The sequence below is a fragment of the Rhineura floridana genome, chromosome 1 (genome assembly GCF_030035675.1).
Source record: "Rhineura floridana isolate rRhiFlo1 chromosome 1, rRhiFlo1.hap2, whole genome shotgun sequence".
NCBI classification, from domain to species: Eukaryota; Metazoa; Chordata; class Lepidosauria; order Squamata; family Rhineuridae; genus Rhineura; species Rhineura floridana.
The window spans coordinates 151,455,536-151,479,278 of NC_084480.1; the positions used below are offsets into that span (position 1 = coordinate 151,455,536).

The 23,743-nt window shown below is 43.7% G+C and overlaps 1 protein-coding gene across 2 annotated transcripts in view; it reads left to right on the plus strand.

Annotated features, from left to right (window-relative positions):
- Nucleotides 1-294: 294 nt before the first annotated feature.
- The window catches only part of LOC133389925 (rap1 GTPase-activating protein 1-like), a 59,441-nt gene continuing 35,992 nt past the window's right edge, over nt 295-23,743 (plus strand). The window contains exons 1-3 of one of the 2 annotated variants that reach the window (XM_061637776.1): nt 295-421; nt 19,419-19,512; nt 22,826-22,861. In XM_061637776.1, coding sequence (XP_061493760.1) covers nt 22,844-22,861 — 18 coding nt within the window. In that variant the 5' untranslated portion in view covers nt 295-421; nt 19,419-19,512; nt 22,826-22,843. Of the gene's footprint in view, nt 422-18,953; nt 18,977-19,418; nt 19,513-22,825; nt 22,862-23,743 lie in introns of those variants that run through there. The other variant, XM_061637773.1, reaches the window with a different exon arrangement.

Sequence of the window (23,743 nt, forward strand, 5' to 3'; positions counted from 1 at the left end):
CGGCCCGATGAGATGGTTAGAAGAGTGATCGTCTTCTCCATCGCAAGGGGGGGGGAGAGAAAGGGGGGCTCTAAGCCGCACGGAGGGGTGTGTGTGTGTGTCAAGCAATCTGCCTGTCAGGACCTCGGCCAGCGCCCGTCTCCCCTCTCGGAGATTGTGTGTGCGCGTGTCCGGGCTTCAGGCTGCCACACGCCTGAGGACGGCTCCATGCCAGCCTCCCGCCCCAGGTGGAGCAGCAGCAGCAGCAGCGGAAGGGGAGGAGAAGAGGACACCGCAACCTACTTGAATAATTGATAGGCTGGGCTGGGCAGGGGGAGCAAGCAAACGCGGAGGAGCAGCCGGACGCCGGGCTCCCTGCGTCGCCTCCTCCGAAGCCGCCAGCCGCGCGCCCCGACGCCGGAGATGAGAAAGCGGCACGCAGGTAGGGGAGCCGGGCCGCCGCGCGGCGTCTCTCCAGCCAGGCTCATTAAGGAGGCGCGGGAAAGGGGGGACGGGCGGGGTGGCGGGGGACGGCCAGGGGTTCAGGCGGCTTAAAAAAAAATAGACATCTCCATGCAGCAGCAGGAGGATGTCTCAACGGTCATTAGCGTGAGAGCTCAATGGAGCCTCCATCTTCAAAGGCAGTGTAGCCCTGAATTTCAGCTGGTGGCGACAGCTGCAGCTATCAAGCCCTGGTTGCAAGCTTCTTGGAAGCACCTGTGTGGCCATTGTTGGAAACTACAGGGTGCTGACTTAGACTGGCCTCTGAACTCACCCAGCAGGGCGTTTGTTAGTTACTTTTGATGGCCCCGAGAAACCCCCCTGACCAAAACGCAGAAGGCTAGGTCTTAAGTGGACTGACGATCAGTTATACTGGTCAGGGGCTCACAGTCCAGTAGGATTGGCATCTTTTCCCCCTCCCCCCCTTCCTGGTAGGGTCTTTTAAAACACAGCAGGCAGAAATGCAGCTTGTATAGCTGATCCCTACTCTTCCAACTCCTTACCGTTTTAAAGTTGCACCCGTTGGTTTGCTACCTGCCACACCGATGTTACAGACACAAAGACAGGAAGAATAACGCAGGCTAGTTTCTGGTACTGGGCCAGTTGGCTGAGGGAAGATGGAGGCAGATATTCAAAACAGCTGTTGAGATTCCACCCTCATCTCCCACTGAGGAGCAGCTAGTTGTGGGCCTAAAAGAGCTGGGGCTTAGCAGGTTTGACCCCCAGCACATGTCTTCAGCAGGAAGGGTGATCGTTGGAATATAGGGAGGAATTTTTATTTTTAAGTGCCTTTCTGAGCATGCCTTTCTCTCAGTGCTGAGTAACCAGCCCCACCTGTTGAGGGATATAGCCAGAGAGAGGGGATTGAAGGTCAGAGGGCATGACTTCCAGGTAAAACTGAGCCTTGCCATCTTTTCTTCCTACAAATTAAGAGGCACCTTTGGGAATCAGCCTGAGCATAAATGGGCTGCAAGAATGCTTGGCAGTTGGCAAGAGTTTATTTCACTTGTGTCTGTGCCTGGTAGCAATTGTGCCCAACTGGCTACACTGAGGTGGAGACTGCATCTTAGAGGCTCCTTAATATCAGTGGCAAGGCAAAGAGGCTCTTAGCTTCCCCACTGTGTATCCAAAAGCTGACATTATCTGTTTGCTATGTAGGATGAGGACTTGCACCTGTTTTCATGCATTATAAAGAAACAACTGAAACCTGCACTGGTTGGCGTATAGCTGTTGCTATGTGCATTTGTGCTTGTACGTGAGAGAGGCTCTATTCCAGAGGGGTAGCCATGCTAGTCTGTTGAAACAAAAACAACAAAGAGACCAGTGGCATCTTAAAGACCAACAGATTTGTTGGGGCATGAGCTTTCCTGGATGAGAGCCCACTTCATCAGATGCAGGGCACTCTTCTCTTCAGTTGGCAGATAATATACATAGGCAAAGAGGGGATTTCCTCTCCCCCTCCCATCTTTTGTGTCTGACATCAGACATACAGGTTCTGAACACGACTCATTTAATTGACGAATGGTGCAGAAAATCAGCCACAGAAACATAGGCAGCTGCCTTACACTGAGTCAGACCACTTGGTCCATCCATCTTAGTACTGTACACTGACTGGCAGCAACTCTCTAAGGTTTCAGGCAGGGGTCTCTCCCAGCCCTGCGCGGAGATGCCAGAGATTGAACCGGGGACCTTCTGCTGTGCCCCTTCTCCAAATCAAAATTGTCTAGACCTCTGGAGGGAAAAATCACACACAGTTGTTCATTTAAAGTGTATTTGTTTGGCCATTAGGCTTAACAGCAGTTAAAGTTTACAACAGAAAAAAGAATGGAAGCTATCCCAAAACCAGCCATCCCAAAACAAAATCAGAGATACTGTATATTAATAAATGAACAAGCAGGGAAATAATTTTGATACATTTTGCAGCTGTCAAGTTAAAAAGCAAGCACTATTTTTTTTTGTTACCAAAAAGCACAACCTTTCAGCAGAGGCAGGAAACCCGATTCTGTACAGTTTCAGAGATAGCACAGTAAAACATGTAGTGCAGCACAGCTTCTGTTCATTTTTCATTGCAAATACAGTGTCTCATGTCAAAAGGAACGTTATGATAACGTCCATCAGGAACAGCAGAGGGCAGTTGTTGGAACATTAGCAATACAAAAGCTGGGCTCAGTTTAAAAACAAAAAACCTGGATAAGTACCAGTTAAACAATTTTCAAGATTGTGCTGAAACCTCCTAATTTTATAACAGAATGCTCCTTTAAGAATGGTTATTGATAGCTGCATGAAAATCTGTTGTTCAATTCCATTTTAGCAGCTTGCAGTAATTTTAAAGAAAAATATAGGTCAAATTGATTGCAATTCTATAGATGCTTGCTCGGAAGTAAACATTTAATTCATTTAATTAATTCTTCTGAGTACATATGTACTGCAGGCAAGCTTCAGCTAGTCTCCTGTTCCCCCCCCCCAATCAACCATCCTGCGACAAGAATCTTGATTTTTTAAATATGCTAACATTGTGTATTTGTAAGCTCCCTTAAGGGATTTATAATCTGAAAGGCAGGATATAAACAGATGTAATAAAAACAAACAGATGTATAGGATTGTACTGTAAAGCAATTTTCTGAGCCCTATAAAGCAATTAGGGAGCTTGGTTGCAATTACTCTTGGAACGCTCCCAAGGACATGTTGCAGTTTGAAATATGTTATACTTGAGAAGATACAGACATATTTTCATCTCAACTGGAAGACTGAGTTGGTTGGTCTCTGTGAGAACAGAATGCTGGACTAGATGGGCCACTGGCCTGATCCAGCTGGGCTCTTTGTATCTTGTTTCCCATTTCAGTTCTCAGTAGCACTGAGGGACACCCAAGATGGATCTTATAGTTTTACTTTGAAAGTTTTCAAATTATAGGATCCATAAATGCCCCATACTACTGCCTCATGGAAAATGTGCAGTAATACTTGCTTGCCTCTATGGAGTTCTGAACCATAGACAAGCATCAATCCATTTCAACTGACCTAGATCCAGATGTGTTTTCCAGCTACCCAAACTAGAGAATAAGGTTTCCAAATATTGATCAGTTTTGGCTTCTTTCATTTTGAGAAAACGTGCTTGAGCCTCAAAACACATCATTTATTTATTTGTTCATATTCTATCCCACCTTTCCACCAAATGGTGCTCAAGGCTCCTAGAAACAATACAGATAGCCACCTTAGTTTTACCATAGTTTATATTCAATTTTTTAACAATATTTGTCTCAGTTACCAGTTATTGTAGCTTATCTGTGCATAGATGAGAGAGAAGGAATCATATAGGTTTCTTTAACCATGAATTCAGAGGAGCGGGAGGGGCAGAGCTTGTTATCAAGTTCAGCTGTGATATCATTTATAAAAAAAAGTTTAAAAAAATGGACATTCTTGTTTTTACTCCCCAAGTGATTGGGATTCAATTTGTTAATAGTCCAGAGGAAGTAGTTTTAAAGCTGCTGCCTGAATATAGTTTTTAAAAAATAGCAGCAATTTGCTATCTAGATTGGTTTAGGAAAGGCCTCACACAACTTTCCTTGAACCATTGTGTCAAAAGCCTCCACAACAGCAGCATATAAGACTGGCTTCTTAATGTCAGGCGTATTTATTCATTCAATGAGCGAGTACAAAGCAATTGCTCATAGTAGAGTAGTCCAGGCCTATAGCCACAAGGGGACAAATGGGGCATCCCCGGAGCTGGGCTTCATACATCCCTGGATTTTTAATTTGTAACATGACAGACAGAATAGGAGCAATTTAAGAACAGGACCCTCTGAAAAATTTAGTGACTAAGGCAGGGCAAGGGCACAACAAAAGCCTCATCTTGAAGAGCCCCCAGAAGTCTGATCACTCAAGACTTTTCCTGACTGAGGGTGGGTTTTTCGTAATCACAATAATCCTTTAATTACTTAAGCAATCCAGAAAAAAAACCCCAAGCTGTATGACTATTGAGGAGTTAAATATTAGAACTTTGTCTTATAGGCTAGACTCCTCCCCTTGGACTTTCATTTGCTCTTTTTTTTTATTATCAATTGTGCTGTCTACCCAGCCAGCAATAAAGAAGCATGCTTGTTTGCTTGCAGTAAGACGTTTGTTTATTCTGCAGTTACTATAATGAGAAGAGCAGGATTGGATGCTTATTGCTAAAGGGCAAAATAAAGAGATAAGAGTAATCTGTAAAAATGGCTATCCTTTATTCTTTTAAAGCACTCACTATACTTACAATCGTAGTGACTTTTTGCTTCTTTTTCTTGATTACTTGATGGCAAAGGAGGAAAACTACCTTAGAGGCATAGAAATATTACTACATACACTACAGTTAGCTAGCTGGCTGGGCTACCTAGGCGGTAACTCAGGCCTTATTTCTGATTTTTCCAATATGTGCAGTTCAGTGTGAAGCCTTTTCAGGTTTCTGTACAGAGAAATCAACCCAGCAACCAAAAATAAATTCCATTTGCTTTCCACAATTAGTTTCCAATTGCTTAGTTCATCCTTTATGTAGCAGACATTTAAAAAGTTTTCCTTTGATTGTCAACAGGAAGGAAAATCTAAAGGTCAGGAACAAGGCTAGAAAGAGGGACTCTCAAGGAGGAGTTAACAAACATACCCTAAAGTACTTGTTTTCTCTGCCCTTTCCTAAAATTGTGGTATGGAGAAGTTTGGTTTCTGGGTGGAATTTAAGATTGAGATAAGTAATGCAGCATCAAAGCCAAGCGCAGGAGCTCACGGTCATTAACAAAGAAGCTCAGTTCATGAAGAATCAGAACACAGCGTCAGACCACAGGTGAAAGTAACTATAGGCAAAGTCGAACTTTTGAGTCTGATATTCCTGGGGATCTCAAAGAGTGAGAAAGTTCAACAGATTAAAATTCATTCATGTAAATTAACACTGTCTGGGTGAAGCAGGAGTGAGGGGGAAGGTCACTGCCTTTCCCTTCTCCTGACCTGGTGCTCACATCCTCCCAATCAGTTTGGGGGGCAGGATTGACTGGTGCTATGCACCTCTCCCTCTCAAATGCCCTGCCTAGAAATGTGGCTGCCCCACCGAACAAGGAAGGCTGGCAACAGGGCTGGAGTAGTGCAGTCTCAAGCTAGAAGACCTTGGGTTGCAACCACTGAAGCCATCCCATTAGTCCAAGGACTTCTGTCTGCACAATGGGACTTCCTCTCCCTGTGTAACCCTAACCTCTCTCTCTCTCTGTTCTGGAGGTTCCATTAATCATCTGTAGAAGATTTGGGGGCATTGGCAGAGATGTTCCATTACACAGGCAGAAGTCCTTGTGCTAACAGGATGAGATCACTGGATATAACGACTCAGTCTTAGAGTCTTTTGACAAGAGATATTTGGCACAGTTTGCCAATATGTCAGTCAACTTAATAGGTCTATAATTAGAGGGCATAATACAATTATATCATTGTTGTTTCCAGAAGGAGAGAGGGGAAGAATTTCAAAACATTTCCCCAGAATATTTCCCCCCAGACCTTAGAAGAAGAGCTCCTGTTTAGGGCTTCAGCCAGCCTTGTAGCACTGTTTAGGGCAGGGGTTCTTAACCTGTGGTCCATGGACTCCTAGGGGACCCATGCATGGGTCCATGAATCAGGTGCAAAAATAAGTTCCCAATGCAATAAAATAGGTTTATTGATGTTTGTCCATAGCTTTAATCAGATTCTCAGAGGGGTCTATGACCCAAAAAAGATTAAGAACCATTGATTTAGGGATTGCAAAGGATACTTCCTCCCTTCTTTCCTACCCTCGTGAAACTTTCCCATGCTGTGTTATATAGTGTTAAGGGGATCATAGAGAGGAGAGTTTCTTAACATTCATGGTGGGTCTCTCTAGGGCAGCTATGTGCCTTTCTTTACACCCAATCCCAATTTTACCTACAGAATACAATAAGTTGTTTCAGGCTTGAGCAGATCAATCCTGTCCTTCCCTCTCCTCCATTTTCTCTTTTTGAATGGATATTTTCAAAATCCAGTGGCTTGGCTGCCCCCAACCATTGATCTGTTTGTAAGAGTCACAGTCTACTCAATTCTAAGGACACATTTTTTAACCTTACGGTGTGCATCCTCCCCCCCCCCAACTTCCCAAACCCTAAAGCTTACTTCCAGGATGCTACAAGTTGATGTTCAAACAGGGCAGTCCCTCTCTTCCTCCTTCCATTTTTTTAAACTTCAAACTTCTGATGTCAGTGATAGACTTAAATGATGAACTCCCACAAGTCCTCTTCAGGTGTTAGAGATCCAGCAAATTAAACCCAGGAGCTGGAGGGACAAGGGCGCTAGCTCTGCCCCCCTGCTTGCTGTTTGTCTTGCCTTCCTACTCATGGAAGGTGACCTTGTGAAGTGGGGAGCCTTTTTATCCATCAAGGTTCTCTGCCAGTCTTGGAAGCAGTGATGTGGATTTTTCACAACAATTTCTGTAAAGGATTCCTATTCAAATTGGGGTAATTTCCATAGGAAAACAGTTCAGTTTGCGTCACCTTGGAGGAGGATGCAATTTAACATGCTTTACTTGAAATATTTTTCCCCCATGGAAAAATAAAACACTGGAAGTTTTCTGGAAAGTTTTCCACCCACCCCACTGCTTGGAACCCTAATTTTCCCGGGTTTCAAAATGTTCAGGAAAACCCCACAAATACAAAATGCTTCTATTCACACAGTCACCTTCCACAAGTAGGAAAGCCAACAAAAACAGCAGCAGAGGAAGCAGAGCTGGCTCACTTGCCCAACCTCCCCCCCCCAAGTGTTTATTTTTGCAGATTTGTAATACCTAAGGATCTACAAGAGCATGTTGCAGGTTGGACTGCCCTCCTCCCCAATGTGTGTTTTAGGGCAGTCATACCGCTTCATTTGTAATGAAAAAAAATGGAAATGGACTGCCTTCAAGTCAATCCCGACTTATGGCGACCCTATGAATAGGGCTTTCATGGTAAGTGGTATTCAGAGCGGGTTTACCATTGTCTTCCTCTGAGGCTGAGAGGCAGTGACTGGCCCAAGGTCACCCAGTGCGCTTCATGGCTGTGTGGGGATTCGAACCCTGGTCTCCCAGGTCGTAGTCCAGCACCTTAACCACTACACCACACTGGCTGTCTCATTTGTAATAGACACATGCTAAAATCCTGTAACTTTATATGCAACAAATATTCTAGGGTCACAAGAGTGCCTCTCCGGAGGCAATGTAGTGATTTCACGGAAGCTTTGCAGAACAACTCATGAGTAGACCGATGTGCAGATAGTTCAGTATAAATTCACCACTAATCCACTATTACTGCTTCAATGACATGATGCTGAATACACATGAAAAAAACCCTGCCACTCTGGAGGACTTTAGATACTTCCTCCTCATACAGAGTTGGAGAACCTATTGCCTTCTAGATGCTGCTGGACTACAATTTCCACTGTTGCTAATCATTGCCCATGTTGGCTGGGGCTGATGGCATTTGGAATGCAATGTCTGGAGGGCCACAGGTTCCTCATCTCCGTTTGAATAGGAGTGGTTGTTCAAGGTTGCAGCCAGGCATTCCCTCTAAGGATATTACATTCTCCCTTCCCTATTTTCCTTTACTAAGTGAGACTTGACATTCTATGGCTTCTGAGCATGCTCAGTCCTCATTGCGTTGTTTCCATTTTGTCTCCTTTGCTGCTGCTTTTTTTTTATTATTTAAAGATGTACTTCTGCAAATCTTGGTGCTCTCCCAAGCATGATGATGCTTCTATTTTTCTCACATGTTTTAACGCCTGTCCTGTCTGCTCTCACCATCCAAGTTCACTATTAGAGGAATGAGAATGATTATTCTACTTTAACAAACACAGTAATTTTAATGAGAGGCCTTGAAGTGCAGTGTATCCGGTTTCCTATTTCATTCACAGCCCTATTGCCAGACAGGGCACAAGGCAGGAACATTTTTTCCCTTTCCTTTCCTGCTCAAAATGGGCTTGTGTCCTGAGATGGACCAGCTTTAGACCCAGGAGAACCATTGTCAGATCTGTTCTGCCTCAGCCCCATAACACTCCATTAGGGGCCTTATGCTGGCTACTGCCAGTGGGAAAGTCTCCTGTGGCAAGTCCCCAACTGCTATCATGTTTTCCTAAGCTTAATCCCCTCCCGCAGTGCTGAGCACGGAGCTAGGATTGCAGCTTAATTAGCACAATGTAAGTGAATCCCACAATAGACATAAGAAAAATAATACCACAAGTGCCCGGTGACTCACACCTCCTAGCTGTCATGCTCCAGGGAATGCTCTTAAGGGCTGTGGCCCTAGTCACAGGAGACCTAAGTCTTCACCAGACTACTCACCAATAAGGCAGGGTTACAGATGCAACACAGTCCAAACAAACCAAGGTCAAGCACAGAGAATCAGTCTAGGTCCATAATCCAGAGATAAGATCAGGCAACAGTCTGAGGTGACAAAGTACAACACAGCAAGGAAAGAAGACTAGAACCAGTGACTTGCATTGCTTCCAGCAACCAGAAGTCTCAAGCGGGAGGTCTTGCATACAACTGCTGGCAGTGAAGGCATATCAGGGATGGCTTACTCATGAGTAGACCTATTACTTACGAGTAGAACTACAACTCTGGGTCTGTAGATGCCACATACTGTGCCATCTCTCTTTGGCCTGGACCCGAAGCCTTTGGTGCAGTTGCTGTTTGAGGACGGAGGGGCTGTCCATCTCCTTCTCTGACAGTTCCAGAGGTTCTTCGTCAGGTATCAACCCGGAGGACCCCTCAAGGGGATCCTCAACATTGGATTCAGAGAGCCCTGCCTGCTCCTCAAGTCTCTTCTCTAGTTTGTCCTCTGAGGACTCCATGTCTGGAACCAGGTCAGCGCTGGGCATGACACAGGCACATCAGACATCCTTACAACATTCAAAAAAGTGAAACAATAAGAATGAAACAGGCATCAAAATATGAGAGCTAGTGTGATGTAGTTGTTAGAGTGTTGGAGTAGGCCTTGAGAGGCCAGGATTCAAATCCCCACTCAGCCATGGAGGTCACTGGGTGACCTTGGGCAAGTCACTGTCTCTTACCTCCCTCAAGTCAGGAGGATAAAATGGCAGTGGAGGCTGGCCCACTAGGGTGAATGGGGGCACTGCCCCACCACCCTCTACCTGCCCTCAGCCAGCCTCCTTCCTGCCTCTTACAATCAGTCCAGAGGATGGCACCTCCCATCAACTTCTTCCACCTCACTCTATGTTGCTCAGCAGGGAGGAGGATGGGGACAAAAGCAGAGTCAAGTGGCTTTGCCTCTCATTGGGTCTGGCTCTCCCTGCTATTGGTCTCCCTGCCTGCCACTCCCAGTGGACCCCAGCCATTGCTATAAAACAGGGAGGGTGAGAACTGAGTTTGCCACTTGGAGCTCCTTGGAGGAAAGGTGGGATAGAAATGTAGTAAGTAAATAATATAAGCATGGGCACACATACTTTGTAGAGATATGTGTGGTTAATGCAAATTGTATTTCAGTGACATTATTATTTGACATCATTATTGTGGCTGAAAATACACACGCTGTTAAAAGGTATTATTATGGTAGCCTTTTAATCATTTATCTCAGCCTGCAACAGGGGATCCATTTTTTAATTATTATTTTTTTATCCATACATTTCAAACTTTCTATCTTCAGGGAACCTTTTCCACATTAGTCTTGTTGTCGCTTTATCTTCTACACACAGACTGGATGTATGGAGGAGAGAGCCGGATTGTGATAGTAGGCCCCATCCCCTGACTTTCACATATTCAGCTGAAAATGGTACTGAAATCTGTTCCCAAATTTCTCAAACCTTTTCCTCCTCAGCAAAAGAGGTCTCAATTTTTCTCATAATCAGGGCACTTTAGAATTTTGCTGGTTGTAGAGTTTTGAGCGTAACAGCTGGTATAGCACAGTGGGGAGGAGAGCCTGGCTGGGAGTCCAGAGTCTGTGAGTTCAAATCCCCGCTCGTGTCTCCTGAGTGTCAAGGGCCAGCTAAAGATCACCCCCACAGTGAGTGGCTCAGGGGTTACATGCCCTGCCACCTGTGCAGCCATGGGCAAGCTGCATAGTCCCAAGGAGTCCAGTTGCCCCCCAGCTGGCAGTTGCGGGCAAGGAAGGGTCTGGCTTGTGCAGCTGTGGCAAGCTGAGCAGGCCCTAGCCAGCTGGGGAGGACTAGCCTCAGAGGAAGGCAATGGTAAACCCCCTCTGAATACCACTTACCATGAAAACCCTATTCATAGGGTTGCCATAAGTCAGGATCGACTTGAAGGCAGTCCACTTCCTTCCAGAGTTTTGAGCTTACTTTATTATCGCAAGGTAGCTGAAGGTAGTGTATGTTTTTCTTTCCAATAAACATTTCTCCAGCACTCTGCAGCCTCCTCAGCTATTTGTGCTTCCTGATCTGAAAAAGCCACATGGAATAAGTTTTCTCATGATGTCTTTCCCTGGGTTTTAATTGAAACATGGGTACCCTGGAAGGTTGTAGAGTGCCGACTGCTTTTCAGATTGTTTGTCGAATGAAAGAAATGACACAAACACCTCTTGTTCACTTCAAAAGTAAGGTAAGCTTGACAAAAATCTGTGCCCCACCTATAAGAATTTCACACAAAAAATGCTGTCACTTTGATGATTTTCGCATGCAGTTTTTCTCATTAATTGATGGAGAATGGCCATCAGACAATACAACAAAAGCAGGAGATTTTTTTGGGCACAGTACTAGCTGAAAATGAGTGGCTGAATTGTGCAATTGGAACAATGTGATGCCAGGGCTCCACATGTGTGCAGTTGTACATGCATAAACCCCATTCTTACCTTTGGTTGAACACATTGAATTTGGGGGCATGGTTGACTGGCAGGATCCTGCTGCCTGTCTATATATCTAGTCTATATGTAGAGGACACCGGCAGTGGAAGCTGGTGGTTCCATGTTAGTGGGCCAGTGGAATCCAGTCTGGGGTTTTCAGGAGCTGTCCAAGGTGCTGAAACAAATTTTGGCAATAGGATCCAGGACCTTGGACAGTTTCTGGAAAAACCCAGAGTGGATTTCACTGCCCCACTGACATGGAGTCACCAGCCTTCACTGGATACAGGGATAACAGGGCTATTGACTGGTCTGCTGCTGAGGAACCCCTGCACATCCTCCACAAAAACCCAGTATGCAGAGAATTCTGGGGCATATTCAAGAGCTTAGTTAATATGGGGTACTGGCCCAGACCTGTTGGGCACCAGCGTTTTACTGTTTGAATTGAGAGTGTGAGCTAGAACATGCCCCAAACACAGTCTCAGCTACACATTGCAGAGGGAAGGTTAGTAACGAGAGATAAGCTATATTTTAGGCAGCTTGACTACCATTACTGATTGTCCCATCAGGAATCTCTTATAAACTTTTGAGGAAGTCCAGGATTCCCTAGAACACATTTTGAAAACCACTGGTCTATGCTGCTATAAATATTTCTTTTTCTCTAGCCCCAAAAGATGGCTGTGCATCCTGTCTTTGGCCAGGCAACATCTTATATCATATGCTTCTTTGGTGGCTCTGGCTTAAATATGTCCTAGCGAAAAATTAGAAAAATTAGGCTTAGGTCATATAAACTGAGATCATAGTGGGGGCTTAACTTGACAGACTGGCAAGAAATATGGGGTGGTATTCAATGCTAGTCTTACTCAGAGTAGACTCATTGAAGTTAATAGACATGACTAACTTAGGTTTATTCATTTAAATAGAGTTACTCTAAGGAGGACTTAATTGAATACAACCCATTCATCTTGACACTGTAGCACTTGAGGGCAAGCTTAGTATACTGCCTACATGTAACAGTGAGCTGTGTGTAGGGTTGCCAGGTTCAATCTCTGACCCTGATCCTGTATCTTTAGGAGAAAAGAAAGTCAGCCAAGTGCAGGTGTTCTTGCAACCCTGTAATGGGAAAAACCACAAGGTGGAAGGGGGGAGGGAGAATTCCACCTTGTGGTTTTTCCCATTACAGGGTTGCAAGAACACCTGCACTTGGCTGACTTTCTTTTCTCCTAAAGATGCAGGATCAGGATCAGGGATTGAACCTGGCAACCCTAGCTGTGTGAGCCAATAAGTTTCTGGTTCAAATCTGACTTGGTGGCCTTAATCAAACTATCTTTTTCTCAACCTCAGCCCAGCCCGCAGTCCGTTTTATTATCCTCCCCATGCCCTTCAATAAAAAAAAATTCTAGGGCAGCACTGTGGAAATAATAACAAGGATTCTTTATTTGCCTCACTTATAAGCTGCCTGGAACAGGTGGGTCAATCTGTCCCCATTCTTTGCTTTAAGTAGTAGACAATACATTTCTACAAAAATCTGACCTATCTTGGACATAACTGAAAAAACACAAAGGTAACTCTGCTTCTTCCTAGACTTCAAAATTTTTCTTTTCCTCAGTGGTTTTAAAATTTCCAGACTTCTCATAACTTGGAGAATTATGTCATCTTGAGGTAAACTTACATAACACTTGGTTTTCAACAGGGCTGGCTGAGAACTTGCTGCCTGAGGCAAAGGGTAAGATGGTGCCCCCATCTATTTCACATGCCAATATTAACATCTTACTTCAGCACTGGTGATGGGATGATATTGCCCACCATATCTGAGGCAGCAGACTAGTTTAGGGGGTCTAGGAAAGGGTGCCCCCCAGTACCTGGTGCCTGAGGTAGCTGCTTCACTACGAATGGGAGGTCTGGCTCTGGTTTTAAAATAATCCCTTCTAGCATCTTGGAAAGGCGTTGTCATGGCTTGGGTTCTTTTAGTGGAGGATTTGCTTTCCTGTCTGTTGCACATTAGAAGGCAAGGGAAGATCTATTGACTCCTGTCTGGCAGGATGTTTCTCATGAGTGTTCAAAATCTTAATACGTGATTAAATATTAACAAAAGAGTCATTTATCATGTAGCATCCTATGCATTAGATGAGCAATTTTTTCCCCAGAGTATCCTACTGTTGCTGTAATATCTTGTGGATCATTATTGTTCCAATGGGATTTTACTCATGCTCTTTTGCAGGGGTGTAGCCATCAGGTCTTAGGGATGTGTGTCTTAGACTTCTTACTTTTTTGGGAGCAGATCCCAGCAGGGTCCCTATGTCTTCAGCATCCTATGTGCCAATCAACAGGAAAGGGGTGTGTGTTAGCCACTGAGGAGAGTCTCCTAACATGCTTCCCTGTCCTTTCACTCTGATTGGCTCCAATCAGAGTGAAAGAAGGTAAGTCATCCACTGCGGAGACTCTTCTCAGGAGCCAACAGTCTCTTGTTTCATCCTGATTGTCTCCGAGGATGCCTGTTGTTGCAGGAGAAGGTATTAACAAAGTTCTCATTCTCAATCCAATAGCAAAAAGGAGGGGAGGAGAGGTGTGTGTCTGTAACTATAATGAAGGGACTCTACATTTCTGACTTTGCTACTATACTACTCCCTTCGGCAGAGGGAAACAAAGTTTACATAGTTCTCTTGCTGTTAAATGACTGCGACAAATTTAATTTGTGATGACTCTGTTTTAATTATGTATATTTTGTTCATTTTACTTCTTAGTAATAAAACTGAGATGACACAACAGAAAAAAATGTCTCCAAGGGACATTATCATTAAGCAGCAGGGCCAAGACTCAGGAAGCAACTGCTTTGGTGGCAGTCCTATGGCCACTTAAACTGGGATTTAGCCTCATTGGCCATCATGGGATTTATTTCTGAACAAACATGCTTTGCGAGTGTGGGATTAGGATTTGGGAAACCAAGGTACTTTGCCATGAAGCTCACTTCTCACTTACTCTAGGAGCCAATCAGCATGAAAGGGGAGGTGTGTGTTAGCTATTGAGAAGAGTCTTCTCATTGACTCTCACTTCGTTTCACCCTGATTGGCTCCAATCTGCACAAAAGGACAATGGAGCATGTTGTTATCCAGGTGAGAAGACTCTTCTCAGTGGCCAACATGTTCCCTTTCATGTTGATTGGCTCATACATAGGGACTCTGCTTCCCAAAAAGTAAGTGGTCTACGACCCCCCACAACTCTGGATGCCTACATCCCTGCCTAGTACAAAGCAGGGAACTGATGTGGCAAACCAGGGATCATCAACCTTTTTGAACCAAAGGGCCTATTTGTAATTTTGAGCAAGCACTGCCTGAACTGCCCCTCTGGTTGCTTCTTTCTTCCCTCTCTTTCTTGGTCTTTCACAGTCCAATCCACTTCCTGTGTAGCTTGGAAAAATTTGCCCGTATGGAGACAATAGTCAAGAAATTAGAAGAAGGCTAGGAGTGGGGAAGGCAGCTATGAGAGAACTAGAAGAGGTTTTCAAATGCCAAGATGTATCACTGAACACTAAAGTAAGGATCACTCAGACCATGGTATTCCAGATTTCTATGTATGGATATGAAAGTTGGACAGTGAAAAAAGTGGATAAGAGAAAAATCAACTCATTTGAAATGTGGTGTTGGAGGAGAGCTTTGAGGATACCATGGACCATGAAAAAGACAAATAATTGGGTGTTAGAACAAATTAAACCAAAACTATCACTAGAAGCTAAAATGATGAAACTGAGGTTATCAACCCAAATTGTGCTTGCATTTTGACAGATTTGTAGGGCAGTACAATATCTCAGAGAGGAGGTCAGGTCTCCTGCTCCCCTGGTGCATTCACTATAGCTGCCCAATTTCCCTGCTTTTTAAAGTTTGATAGAAATATTTGTTGGCTATAGGTACATTCTTAAACTGCAAGGTTTTTTTTGTTGCCTATTAGTGTATCTACATGAAACTGCTGAGTGAAGTTTTACAGAGATTCGGCTTAGTCTTCTGCATGGATCTCCTGGGGATGAGAATCTCTTAGTCCTTTTCTTATATAACAATGACTGATTACGTACAACTAATTTCCCCCCCTCATTCATTGCTTGCTACCCCTTCCTCCCTTCCCCCATCTTCCTCATTGTCAAAATGCTGACTCTAAACTCCTTGGGACGTATCCCTTTGTAGTGCTGAGTACCACTATGTACCTTGCTGTCTAAACAGCAGTCCAGGACATAAAGTGATAAGCATAAAGTGATAAGAGGGTTCTTACGGAGACCCAGATTTTCCCTGCCGAGGATGTGCTGTGCTTTCAGTTTTTCTTCTCTCTTTCCTCTTTAAAATATTTGTCTCACTTGCTTCTCGCTTTCCCTCTGCCTCTCATATTCTTCCTTGGTTGCTCACTAGCCCTCCTGACAACCTGCCGTGTCTCCCCAGGAGTTTCCTGCCAATGCACAGTGTAAGCTGAGCCCTAACTGTGAAGTGTTCTTATTTTTCTCATTTGAAGTGTGTCTCAGGAAAGCAAAGGAGGCAGCAGTTTAAACAAAAAATGGGGGGGGGAGGGCAGTGGTTTGGGGACAGAATCTGTGCCCTATGGAGCCAGGTTGACGAGTGTGTGCTGGCACAGAAAGAGAAGCCTGTATGCAGGAGGCCAGAGAACTCTCCGCTTGCAGAGAGAAGAGGCTGCAGGAGTAGAGGATGTTTTCTCGGAAGCGTAGTTTTACCCTTGGAGCCTATGAAGGGTAGGTACCTATACCAGCCTCGGCTCACCCTATTGCACGTCCTTCATATTTGTGCTCCATCTTCCAAGGACATAACACTGTATTTCTTTAGCACTTTGGAGAATTTGGGGCAACCTCCAGCAGTGTGAGGGGTACCTCAAGCCTTTTGGGGGTGGGGAGTGTGCTGGATTGCTTCCTTTGAGAGGATTTCTCCGTCCAGCATGCAATGAGTAAACCTTCAGCTCTGCCCTTCTCTCTATCTTTCTCCCCTTCCTCCTGTTTTTCAAAAAAGATGATGTTTTACACCCCAATGTAGTTTTGAAGGTGGAGGAATGACTGAGTGTACATTTCTCACTAGGCATTTATTTTCAGAGCAGAATGGTTAGAAAAGGAGCTCTATGCACTTGCAGTTGAAAAATGACATTTGGGGGACAGTAGTATCAGGACTGGCATTCTATGGAATGTGAATGCTAAATATGGCTTGAATTTCATGGGGCTTGGGCAGGCCTGTAGCCAGAAATGTTTCAGTGTGGGAGCCTAATGGGATACTGGGAAAAAGGAGTATTAATTTAGAAGAGCTAGAATCTCAAAACAAGTAACTCAGCATGTTTAAAGTTATTTAATGTTAATAGAATAAAGTTTAATTTTGTAAAGACTAAATATATAAGGGCTTAGTATTTGACAGTTATCCCAGTGCTTGTTTGCTCTTGTAGTAGCCAGAATATTGGAAAGTGAGAGCAGTTTTACTCCTTGCTGAGCAACTGAATGTAGAAATTCTGCCTACGCATGTCACTTACATCTCTATCAGAAAAAGAGCCACATTCTTATTTCTTCCTCCACCTGTATGGAAGTTGAATACTCAAGGGGCGGAGCCTAGAATATTCCTGAGATTCTACTGGCCCCTTGTGGTTAAAACCCTCAATTTGTGCCACCTGATAATAAGGACATCTGGAGCTGGTGCCATTTGTGGCTAAGGTTGTGAACTGAGCCAACAAGTCGAGAACCACCCATTTCCAATCTCACTTTAGCCACAAATTCACTAGATCAGAGGAGGGAACCTGTGGACTTCCAGATGTTATTGAACTACAGCCCCCATAATTCCTGGCCATTAGCCATGCTGGCTAGGGCTCATGGAAAGATGGAGACCAATGCCATCTTGAGTTAGGTCCCCCAAGTCCTATCCACCCACTTGCAAACTTAGTATCAGTTTTATGCCACTTTAACTGACAGGGCTTTCCCCAAAGAGTCCTGGGAACTCTCCTTTAGTGAGGTGCTGGGAATTATCTGTCGATGATCCCAAGTGGCCTTCCTGAACTATAATTTCCAGGATGCTGTAGGAAGAGGGAGTCACTATTAGCATGGCTGTGTGCCTTGGAGATCCGCCTAATAAGGGGATACCTTTAAATAATTTATGTGATGCACTTTGAACACTTAAGAAGTGTCATATTTTTTAAAATCATTATTATATAAGGCTGCCAGTTAGCTATACCAACCAGTAAAATCACATGGTGGCAGGCGTAAATCTTGGAGGGCTTGAAAAGCTGGTAAATTTCAGATGCAGCTTAACAGGATTATTTTATTTTTGCTATTCACTCTTATCCTGCACTCTGATCAATCCATACATCAAGGCTCCACCACATAGTCTACCCTGGCTTCAGGGGTACAATACATTTTAAATCAGAGCTGGCAACCCTAAAGAAAGGTACAATGGTTTTAGAGTTAGCCTCTGGGATTGACACGTGGGTGACTTTTACCTGTCTAGCTATTTTTACTTGAGTTCCCAGGTGTTTTAAATTCACATTGCCAAGCAAGCAATGAACTTAATTTGTGCAAGGCAAAAATGATTAATGCATGTAAATGAGTTATGATTATGTATATGTTTTTCCCTGTGCTCATTTGTTCAGAAGATATGCACAGGTTTAGGTTCTTTCACAAAATCCTCTTAAGTGGGTTTGCTAGAAGCAGTAATAATCCCTTGCTGTCCTGTCCCTGTCTTGCTGTCTTTTATTATCATCAGAGAGAAACAAATGTGGAAGGCAAAGCTGCTGCACCTCTGCATGGTGCTGCTGTTAATGCAGGTAGACTCACCAAATATCTACGCCACAGCTTGGTTACTTGCACTCAAACAGAACACCTGGCAGGCTGGGTCTGGGAGTGACCCAGTCTCTAAATGGCACTGAAAGTGGCAAGTCATGCATCCTGGCATTCTCTATGCAAATAAATAACACTCAGAATATAGTTCTTATAAAACTGGACGAGTTCTTTCATTGTTTTGGTAAATGGCCTTCAAGAGTGTTCCCTAGCTGCTGCTAATATTTATTATACCAAGGAGTTTTTGTAACTTGCTAGTTACTGTCATGTGACTTTTGAGATCAAGGTTGAGATCAGGACTACGGTATTACTTCTGCTCCTGTTTCTTGTTAAAACTAGGAAAGTCTTTATACATTATAAGGAAAATCAAGAAAGAATGAACGTGGTAGGAACCCTAGGCGTGCTGCAATGTGTTTTCTGTGTATGCGAACCCATCTCACTCACATGTACACACAAAAATAGATACACAAGCAGTAGTGAACTTTTTGGCAGGTTAGCCAAAAGATATATGATATAAACGTCTTCCAACATAACTCTTTTTAGGGGATAGTCCCAAGTCGTCAGTATTTTTCTTTCACAGAAGTCACATCTGCTATTTGTAGATCTACCCAGAGTGATTTCCAGGATTCTATTTTGTTTTTTATCAAGCAAAACATTTGCAGTTCAGATTCATGCAAATACTCAGCTGTAACCAGGCATGAGATGGAAGAAAGAGCTGCAGCTGCAGCTAATCAAAGCGGTGGAAGCCTGGAAAGGATGTGTGTGAAACCCAACTTGTACCTAACAAGGAGGCTGCAGTGAAACTGCCAGATGGATAGAGAGAATGGGGGCGGGCGGGAAGATTGTCAGTACAAGAATGCAAGGAGGGATGCAGCAATGGACTGGAGGGAATTGTACAAATGTAAGCATGCAAATGGACAGCTTATGGCTCACTGTGAAAATGTGCTAGAAAATTTCTAGGTTAAAGGCATATTTTAAACTTGATTTGTTGAGCAAATAATGGGAATGCTGTGATGCATGTGAGGATTGGTCTGGTCAAGAAAAAATATTACGTGAGGATGCCATGTTTATCAGTTATCACTGGGATTTGGGACTAGATACTGTATTTCTACCCGCTATCAACCAAGACTTTTCTTGGAAATAAAATATTTTTGTTCTGAACTGACTTTGAAGGTGAGGTCCAAGAGTCTTATGAAGTACAAACATGCCAATTCTTAAGTAAGTAAAGGTGTCAATATCTGGGAGGGATAATAGGACTTTGAATGGAGAAAGGACCTATCTATTTGGGGGGGGGATTTTGTTGTGCTTTGAGGCCTAATCAGAGTGATCTCCATTTGATGCAGGAGGTCTGATGAGGCAGAGCGCTGCATCAGTGACACCTTAGACTCACCTGTCCAGGACCCTCAGGCTGCCCTTAATCCAGCTGTTCAAAATAAGGTAAGGAACTGCAGTTGCCTCCAGTGATGGGAATATGCTTATTTTATTTATAATCGGCTAATTGCCAGTGTGGTATAATGGTTTGAGGGTAGGACTAGGACCATTTGAGACTCAGGTTCAAATCTCTACTCAGCCATGAAGTCCACTGGTTGACCTTGGGCTAGTCACTCTCTTTCAGCCAAACCCTCAGCATAAAATGAAGGAGGGGGGAGAGCCATATACACCACCTTGAGATCCTTGGAAGAAAAGTAGGATATAAATGATAAGCAAAGAGATATCCCACCTTTCTTCCAAGAAGCTCAAGGCAGGGCACCCACCCCAATTTTATCCCCAGAACAACTTTTTCAGTGAATTAGTTTAGAATGAGAGAGAATGACTGGCCCAGTCACACAGCAAACTTGATTGCTAAGTGGGGATTTGAACCTGATTCTCTGCAGTGAAGTCATTCGAGACCTTTGAATCACTGCATCACACTGGGCAAGTTCACAACAGGAGCAGGACTTGCAATGTAACCTCAAATTGGAGGATGTGTATGTATGCATATGGGTGGTTCTTTGCTTCTCTGTGTGTGCATAAATGCTGTAGTGTAGACACACATGGGTGTGTTGTCTGAGGGTATCCTACAAATTGGTCTGTTTCTAGTTAGGGAATTTTAGCTTTGCCTTTGACCACACCAAAAGGGCTGTGCATATGTTGTAATTCCATGCAAGAGCAAAATGTTATTCATGTGATGCTGCTATATGCTAAATCAGATTATTGATCTTTCTAGTGAGATATTGGGCCCCTCCAGACCATTGTTTTATTGCAGGCCTATTCTTGAGATAATAACAGTGCATCAGTGGTGGATTTATTCTGCTTTAGTTGGTTCTGTGATGCTTTCCCAGTGCTATCACATTATTGCTGTCCAGAGGGGCTGTAGTGCAACAAAAGCAGGACAAAAATAAACCAGAACATTTGTGGTGTGGAATAAAAAGTTATGGGACTTCAGCAGGACATTTATGGGATGTGCACTAATTGAAAATGAAGCAGTGTGACCACCCCAAAACTTTTGAAGGCGCAAACAGGAGTGAAAGTAGGATTGCGTGTGACCACCCCAATAGCATCATAAGCATAAATCATCATGAAAACACAATAAAAAGGACATCTGGAAGAGCCCACTGTCTACTCAGATCAACAACATTGGTCTCTGACTCAGAATGCCAAGGTTTGAACCTAGGAGTTTTTGCGTTCAAAGCGTGTACTGTGCCATTATGCTGTGGCTCCTTCCTGGAAGAATAATGAACTGAGGTTAATGATGATTTATTTTAACTTAAAGAACAATTAAATAACCCCCTTCAAGATTCTAGCCCTTATAGTTGCAAAGACAACACTTTAAAGTATATAGGTAATGCCTGGCGAAGTCTCAGAAGTCAGAGGATAAGCCTCCGTGGCTGGAAGATGGTGTTTTTGTGTCTTGTAATGCCTTGCCCTTCCGCAGGAGTAGCGGAAGCAAAATAAAAAAATGAAGGATTATATAAAAACAACACAAATTTGTTGATGAAGTTTGCAATTCAGCTCTTTGGATGGATGTTTTAGTTATCTTGATTTACAATTTAGATTTTGAAGTGCAGCATATAGACAGTCATGTGTGTAGCGGTAGAGCCCATCAGTAGCTTGTCACAGACATTCTGAAAGCCTAGGATAGTAGGCTAAAAGCCTGGCATCCAAAACAGGAGACCTTGTACTGAATAAGCATGAAGAGTATGTGGTGTCCTCAACATTCTGGGATGAGGAAGGTGAAGGAGTTACATTCTGTATTTGTCATTGCCCTTGGATATATGCATCTAGATGCTATATATTTACAAGCTGTATAGAATCATAAAATTGGAGGACATCCAACCCTTTGCTTCATGCAAGAAATCCAGAGTTACTTCACAGGATATCCAGACGGTGCATATGTTGCAATCAACTACTTCAGTGGAATAAGTACTACTTCAAAGTTGTATTCATCCAGGGTTATAGCTGTTCATGTGGATATTTTGATGATAATCTTCAGCAGATTATGGTTTCTCAGCATCTTGGTCCCAGGACATGGTGTGAGGACACTTCAAACAGCCCCTTTCTCACTTATCCAGCATCACTTAACTAGTATCACGACAGCTCGCCTGGATGATTCTGGAGCAGGGTTGGATGGCAGCAAGGTTGAAGCTGTGTGAGTGTACCAGCAGAGCCAATCTGGCAGTCCAGGCATTGTATCCATGCAGCCCCAACCTCCCCACTGCCCCCTCCCAGTACCATCCTGGTGAGCTGCAGCAACACTGGTGCTAGGAGGGCAGCTCTGCCCCACCACAGTGCCTGCTACTGACTCTGCTGAAGCTAAGTAGATCTGGATCTGGTCAGTGCCTGGATGGGAGACTGGATAGGAACTTTAGGTATGGTACCGTGAGTTCCATGATAGATAAAGGCAGGATATAAATGTACTCAAACAAATAACGTGGAGAAGCCAAATATGTTTCTTTCACTGCTTCAACATATGGGCTTCAACTGGACAATGTGTGGAACAACTGGGACTGAGGGCACATCACTTCTCTTTAAAAAGCTAGAATCCTGCCAATCAAGTGTTCTGTGAGTTAACATTGTGGACTGAATAATCTCTCTCAGCTGATTGGTGGGATATGAGTTCTGTGCACACAGTCCTGGCTGTCAGATTGGACAGGTGAATTGTGCACATACACCTGTTTAGGTGGGGCAGCTGCCCTTCAGCTAGGGATACATGTACAGCCCCTGGCTGAATCAGAACAAGTATCTTGTGGTTTTTATATGGAAAATTTCCAAACTGGTGTGGAACCTCTTATTCATTTCAGCAGATAACTACCTGAATAAGAAATGTGATACTCAGTGGTTTTAAAAAGAAAAGAAAAAGTGTAAGACTCACAAATCACAAGATCTTAGAATGTGCAAATACATTTTCCCAGTCTAGTTTCTGAGTAATTATAGCTTATGCAATAGTCTATCTCTCATACCTATTTCTGCAGCAGTGAAGACCAGAAAGTACTAAGAACATAAGAGCCTGCTGGATCAGACCAGCATCTAGTTCTCACAGTGGCCAACCAGATGCCTGTGGGAAAACTATTCCTTTTAACACTAGTGATGAGAGAGTCACAATTTTATGAAGAGTCTTGTAAATTCAAGTTTGGGGAGTATGTAAGGGGCAAAATATTAAGCATTCTATAAAGTCATAACAGAATTAAAGACTCATCCTGGAAATTACAGAAATCGTATCTAAATTGATGAGCTTGCAAATTCATTTCTTATTTCATATTATTCCTCACAGGCAGTGGATTTGTTTGAAATGATTGAAAAAATGCAGGTATGGTTTGCTTATTCCACCAAGCTTTGATTTTTCTAATGTTGAATCGCCTTCCATGCATTAAATGTGCTGTGAAATTGTTCTTCCATTCCAACACTGCCACCCAGTCATTGTGTAAAAGCCTGTTGTTCCCATCCCCATCCCTAACCCACTGATTATCTCCATGCAGCTGGGTCTAAAGACTTTCAGTCCTGCTTTGATACTGCCCTCATGTTCCAACCTTGGGCTTTTACTGGCTCCTCTGGCTCTCCTGCGAGGGTTTTCCTTCTGATTTTAGAACACATTTTCAGCTCTCTCCAGCTTCTACTTGTTACAAATGGGCAGCTTTGTTTCCACTGAGCTTTTGTTAGCTAATGTTCATTTGCCACCAACGGTGTATGCTGAAACACACGATTCCAGGGATGAAATCTCCCATAGGAGTGCCTCATCGTTTCCCCCGCTGGCTGGAGGCCAAATTCTCATTTGCCAGTTGGCTCAGAAACTGCAATAGAGGTGAAAACTAAAAATGGCCCTCTGTAGCTTATAATTTGTTGATTATGTCAGAGAACCAGCAGTGCCAAACTACTGGTATGAGGTAGAAGCTGGTAATTATCTAGTTGCTAGGTGTTGGCGGCCAAGTGCACAACAGCTCTGATGTGAGGAATGTGTTAAATGAAATTGCCCTTCTCTGCTACCTGCCATGCCTGCTTGGGTTTCTGTGTGTTGCTACTGGGTGACTGTTTGAGCTAGCACAGCTAATTCTGCCTTCCTTAATATGCTGTGTTAACTCTCTTTCTCTCTCTCTCTCTTGTTGAACAGAATTTGTATACCGATTAATTGAAAATAAAACTCTAAGTGGTTTACAAAAATATAAAATGTACGTTAAAATGCTGAAGAGTTGAT